Consider the following 6,795-nt stretch of genomic DNA (forward strand, 5'->3'; position numbering starts at 1 on the left):
GGCCTAGTTAATATCACACAAAGGGTAGCCTACAGTTTTTTTTCTCCAAATATCAGCACGATTGTAAATGTGATATTGATTTTATAAAACCGTCCAACAAACAAGTAGTTAATATTATTTGACTTACATTTTTGCTCTGTTTCTTCAGCGGAAATAGTTTCAAACAAAGCCACAGCAGAACAGTTTAGCGTCTCTGAGCAACACATGACGGAGTTTACTGAATCAATCAGCCGTTTGAACGAAATCGGTTGAATGAATGACTCAATGATCCACTCATGCAGCGATTTTCCGCCACCTACTGGTGATTTTGGGTTTATATTTAAAGTAAATTTTTCCCAAAATGTCAAACATCGCAATTGAAAGTGAGTCTGAAAGTAAGTTTTGATTGAGCAACTTGTAGATCTGTGCTGCTCGAGCCGTGAACAGTTTTCAGATGGTTCAATGCGATTCGGTAAACTGATTCAACTAGTTCACCAAAAAGAACCAGTTCAAATGAATGATTCGTTCGTGAACCGGACATCACTCTGGACCGAGGCTCTGAAACACAGGTAATAAAGTTGTCGATAATGTTCAGTTTCTTGCACAGACCGATCATTTCGCTTCATAAGACCTCAGTATATCATCAGGAGCCACGGGGATTAATTCTGTGTTGCCTGATATGTTTTTTTAGACTCAAAGTGCCACTCTTAGCCATTGACTTGCATTTTATGAATCACCAAGGACCACGGTTTCAGCTAAAAATACTGTCCCACTGAAAAAACTAAAATCATCTATATCTCGGATGTTCTAAGTAAATTTACATCAAATTTCATTTTGACTTAACTGTCCCTTTAAATGAAAGGGACTCTAAATGGAAACACTTGAGTCTCCTGAGCACAGAAAGAGCAACCTCTGAGTGATCAAATGCTGGTTAGGTGTGTGTGGGTGCGTTGTTGATGGCTCGGTGCCCGGTTTTACTGGTGGGCGAGAGCAGCAGTGAGTTGTGACCTCATAACACGGTACTCACTGGCCGCTAATTGGTGCAACACCGCTGATCTGTTATGATGGGAGAAAATCAATACCGACAATGATTTGATGCGTTCGTGTGTGGGCGGACTTGACTTAGAGGAGCTTCTTTCTCACTCAGAATGGCTTTTTGGTGTCTGTGATGAATCTTAGAGATCCTGTTTGGATTCTGTCTTTGATGGAAAGGAGCATTTCCACCCAAAAATGAAAACTCATCATTTACTGCATCTCATGCCATTCAAAACCCTCATGAAACATCCTGCACGCTTTATTTCAAGTCTTTGTGTGAGAAATGTACTCGAAGGAAATCTAAAAGCTTCAAGGAGAGTAAATGATGACAGAATTTTTACTTTTGTGCAATTATTCTTTTAAACGTTTATGTTTCCATATTATAACTTTTACGTCATTATGTCTTGAAATACTGGCCTTTAAAGTACAAAGAGTCGGCAGAGTCGTGTAGACAATATTTAATAATTCTTGTAAACACGGTTGGAACAAAACCCACTTGTTTGTAAATATTGCATATGGCATTACACCTCAAATATGCATAACATCGGCTCATTTTGAGGATGTGGTAATGCGCAAGATAACAAAGCAAGTGATTTTCTGATCTGTAGAGAAGTCTGCGGGATTTTTTATTTCACATGTTTTATGATCCGGAGGGTGAAAATGGTGCATCTGATCAGTAAAGTAACTATTTGAGGAATCATTCATTTCTGAAGCGTAAAGTTATGAGTTATGCACTGTTAAATACTTTGGTTTGCTCAGATTCTTGTCTGAGAAAACACAACTAAACATCAATATTCATTAGATGTGCAAGCACATGCAACTCCCCCTGGTGGACAAATGTTTAGTTCCAATATTTTAATATTTCAAAATATAGATTGAAATATAGTAAAATAATTTAAATATAAAATATTTTTTTTTACATAAATATATATTGTTTTCTGTTTTGCGATTAATTTGAGTATTATAACACTAACATGTCATCCTACCTGCGATTGAATAATTTGCTTTGCCATTTTAGTTTCCGATGTATAATGAATTTGTATTAGTTTTAGAATTTGTATTTTTTTTGAATAACATTAATCCCCCCCTTCTTTTAGTTTTTCTATTTCTGCTGTTTGTTATATTACATTTTTTTTTGTATCCTTCAGTATTTTGGTATCAGGTACTGAGTATCAGGTTTTGGTTACCTGAACTCTTTAACACTGACATGTGATCCAACCAGGGCTTGAATCATTTGCTTTGCCCACAGCTTCACTTATTGCAATGCATGCCTCGTATAAATCAGACACTGATGTAACACGGCTTATGAAAGCGTCTGTCCCAGACGTAACACCGGCCCCTATAAAAGCGCCGACATGTAAGCCATCCGCCGCACTTAATAGGGGTGAAAGGTACCAGCATTTCATCATCAGACGCATGTGAGTTTTTCACTGCAGTCCAAATAAAACCCATGCCACCTTTCTGTTATCCCGTTCTTTTTTGCACTTCGGTTAGGATGGCGTATTCGCAGCCGTGTTTGCAGAGGTTGTGAAGGAAGCTCCGTGCCAAAAGCTTCTCTTCTGCAGTCGAACCCTTGTGAGAGAAGCAAACAGAAGCGCTGCCAGCGAACAAGTGTTGGTCCAACTCAAACAAACGTAGCAGGCGAGCCGTACAAAGCAGCTTCTTTCTTCACACTAGAGCTCTGGTTTCAGGTCAGGCAATTACAGAAGCACCTTCAGTGACGCCTCGTTAATCAGAGCATCGTCAAGCTCACTCGTGTTTGCCATATAAGCTTGGCTCTGCCGGAACCGGTCGATGAGTCGAGGCTGTGGTGATTTCAGATAAGCACAGTTACAACTTTTGTAGTTGTAAAGGATAATTTAAAAGTTTATTTGGCCTCTTAAAAAACTATGTTAAAATATGTATTTAAGGTATTTGTGAATGTTATGTTTAATTCAGAAACTTCTTTTTTAAAATTTCTTTCTATGTACGCTTTGCTTAATCCATTTAATTCAAGGTTAATTGAAAGTCCAAGACTATCCAACTTTTTCTGAAAAGACATTATTTACAATATTCAATAATGTATATTTATATTAAAATACTTTAAACTATAAAATATTTAAAATATATTTAACTTTTTGTATTTAAATATTTTTTTATTCTAGTAATTTGTTTTCTTTTTCAGTTTTTATCATTTTTTGTTTTAATTTATATGTTTTTATATGCAATTTATTAGAGATGAATTGTGAATGTTTGGCCTGTCTACTTTGAGCCATTAACATTTTAACTTCCCCTCTTTAATGAATATATGTTAGGAAATTATTCAAAATCAAAAGGTGAAAATATTTACATCAGAAATATTCATTTTAAAATGTTTGTTTGTTTGTGATTTTATTTGCTTATTTTAGGTTTTCAGGTATCATTTCCAAACAGGTTAGTATTTGTGAAATCAAATTGTAATTTTAACGTTTTTATTCTATTAATTCTTTGCTTAAATTTAAATGTTGTCTTTACCAGGATGTAGGGAATATGAAAATTGGGGGAACACCAGATACGCTCATCAATATTAATTAGGTCATGTACACTTTTTACAGTAGTTAACCCTAAATATTTAGTAAATTTTATTGTATTTATGTATTTATTTTACATATTGTTACCATTAGGGATTCTCAACAATTGGATGTACATAAGCATAGCTATTTCATATTACGGCGTCGCCCCCACCAACAGAACTCAGGACCACCTCAGAAACCTATAGTCCTGCGAGCCGTGCTGTGCCATGCTTCATAGCTGAATTAAATAATATGCTGTCATGGCTAAGTGGATTACTTAGCATTATTGAAAATGAGTAATGCTGCAATTATGGGTCGAGGGATGAGAATGGGGTCTGGGGAAGCCTTTTAGCAGCTGAGCAGATTCATACGAGAGGGAGGAGCCGCACCAAATAGGATGAAATGCATTCCTGATTGTGCCACGATGGACAAAGATGTCAGGCGAAACAGCTGCGAGAACAATGCGTCTCGCATGAGGCTGTTCGTCACTGCGGCTAATTGAATGTTGCAGGACGTGGATGCGTATGTGAAAGTGGTGGACTCGAGTTATTTATATTAAGAGTTGTAAAACAAGTTGTCGTTAAGAGAAAAGCCGCAGCAAGGCCCGTCTGTCTGTAATGTTTACTTAACTCGACATTAAAGTCAACAAATCAGAATTAACCCTCTTTACTTTCCTAATGCACATTCCTTGTCATATTGTGAACAATTTGTTGTGCACAATATTTCTAAAGAAAAACAAAATGGTATTATATATTTTTTATTTAACAACTTTGTTGCATAGTATTTAACCCAATAATAATAATAATAATAATGTTATTTGTATGCCACCTTTCATACAAAAAATGCATCTCAAAGGGTTGTAAAATAAAATGCATTACAATAAGCACTGCATTCTTCATATGAGAACAAGTAAAAATATCTAAAATTAAAATATATAAAAAAAATACTATTCATTAAGTGCACAACAAAAAGCAAGCAAATAAATAAATAAATAGCTGGCCAAAAAAGGCCCCGCCCAAAAAAAATAAAAAAATAAATATATATATATATATACAGTATATGGCTCTATTTAGACATGTAATGTAATGTTTAGGTCCCAATTAATCCTAATGCATAAAATCAAGTCTCCTAAGTCTCCTCCTATATTGTTCACATGTTCACAGATTACTGAAGTAAAATAAGTTGTGAATTCTGCTTTGTTGACTTAAACATAAAACAAGTTATTGAGCAAAGAAAACCAATAACCTTGCTTGTACCGCTTGTAACGTTTATTTCCTTTGACATTAAAACCACAGGCCTGGTCTTCAATAGTCAACTGTTCTTTTAAGAGCTCACATGTTGTTTGCAAATAAAAAAAATCAAGTTTCCACCTGGTTTTGCGGTATATTTACGAAATCTCTTTATGTCCTTTGAAGGTCCTTGTCATGGTAGCATTAACCTACCGGGTCGCGAGACCTTACAAACATCGCGTCAGCTGTCTGTAGGAGAGCTCGGAGTAAAGATATTTGGTGTCTTTGCTGTGGTTGTGCCCTTTATCTGATGAACAATGCATTAAGGCAGCTCATGCAGTATTCATGCGCCAGTCTGAGCATTGATGCATTGTTCTTCTACTAAAGGCCACCTGTAAAGATCAGTCCCATTTGGGATGTGTACTCTGCATTAGAAGATCAAAACGGCACTTTTTGAGCCCAGGCAGTTTCATAATGAGCAGATGACTAATTTGTAACAATAGTACAAAACGTATTTAATGCAATGTTAATGCAAAAGCATGTTAATGCAAATGCTAACTATGCCGAGCTTGATTTCACGCATCATTTTTTTATTTAAAGGAATAGTTCACCTAAAAATTAAAATTTGTTTCTTTATCAGATTTAGAGAAATGTAGCATTACATCACTGTCTCACCAGTGCACTCTGCAGTGAATGGGTGCCGTCGGAATGAGATTCCAAACAGCTGATAAAAACATCATAATAATCCACAAGTAATCCACACCACTCCAGTCCATCAGTTAATGTCTTGTGACGCTAAAAGCTACATGTTTGTAAGAAAACAAATCCATCATTAAGGTGTTTTTAACTTCAAACCATCTCTTCCAGCTAAAATATGAGTCCATATTAACGCTTCCTCCAGTGAAAAAGACCATCCACTGTTGTCTCTCACATCAAAATCCATTGGGATGTTTGTTTAGAACTGTTTTTTACAGTGTTTGATGTGTGCATATTTCTCTCCTGATTCAGATGAAACGACTTTTTTACTGGAGGAAGCAACATTACAGATAGAGGACTCTTATTTTAGCCGGAAGCAGTTAACGACTTGAAGTTAAAAAGCGTCTTAATGATGGATTTGTTTTATAAACACACAGTTTTTGTCTTCTTAAGATGTTCACTGATGGACTGGAGTGGTGTGGATTACTTGTGGATTATTGTGGTGTTTTTTTCAGCTGTTTGGACTCTCATTCTGACGGCACCCATTCACTGCAGAGGATCCATTGGTGAGCAAGTGATGCAATGCTACATTTCTCCAAATCTGATGAAGAAACAAACTCATCTACATCTCACATGGCCTAAGAGTGAGTAAATATTCAGCAGATTTTTCATTTTTGGGTGGACTATTTCTTTAAGTAGTTAGGTATGTCAGCAGTTTCTAACTGTAACTGACTTGCTTGGAAGATTCTCTTCAAACCGGTCCATTAATGACTGCATTCACAATATTTCATGTCCTCTACTGTTTTATTTCTTAATTTGAAATGAATGTTTCCCAGCTCCAAACACACACGTTATCTCCTCCTCCCCTCGTTTGATAACTTTCAGTAAAGGCAGAGCACGAGTGGTGAAGTTAAACTCACACACACTCATGCCGTTCTTCTCAGTCTTGCCCCAATTTGTGGTTTGAAATATGTATAACTGCGGATGCTTGTCAGAAAACATCAAGGGGTTTTTAATGACCCTTGAAACCTCAGTGAATGAGTGTGTTGTATAAAGCCCCTGATCTTTGTTAGAGCTTGAATTGTATGAATCATATAATAAGATTGTCAGTGAGAGTCTGAAAAACTGGGATGATTGAAGTTCTGCTAATAAAAAATTTTATTGCTGCTGAGTAACATTCTGCCTAGGATAATATTAATAATAATAAAAGAGATTAATATATCATATAATGATATATTAATATATCATATATATATATATATATATATATCATATATAGTGCTGTCAAATGATTAATCGCGATTAAGTTTTTGTTTACGTAATAT

General features: G+C 35.8%; 1 protein-coding gene across 1 annotated transcript in view; it reads left to right on the forward strand.

Moving 5' to 3' along the window:
- Positions 1–340: 340 nt before the first annotated feature.
- LOC107560792 (glypican-5-like) overlaps positions 341–6,795 on the forward strand; it is a 157,828-nt gene continuing 151,373 nt past the window's right edge. The window contains exons 1-2 of the mRNA XM_016245060.1: positions 341–374; positions 2,509–2,705. Of these exons, the coding sequence (XP_016100546.1) occupies positions 341–374; positions 2,509–2,705 (231 nt within the window). The remainder of the gene's footprint in view (positions 375–2,508; positions 2,706–6,795) is intronic.

The sequence above is a fragment of the Sinocyclocheilus grahami genome, unplaced genomic scaffold (genome assembly GCF_001515645.1).
Source record: "Sinocyclocheilus grahami isolate Dianchi unplaced genomic scaffold, SAMN03320097.WGS_v1.1 scaffold743.1, whole genome shotgun sequence".
In the NCBI taxonomy this organism is placed as follows: domain Eukaryota; kingdom Metazoa; phylum Chordata; class Actinopteri; order Cypriniformes; family Cyprinidae; genus Sinocyclocheilus; species Sinocyclocheilus grahami.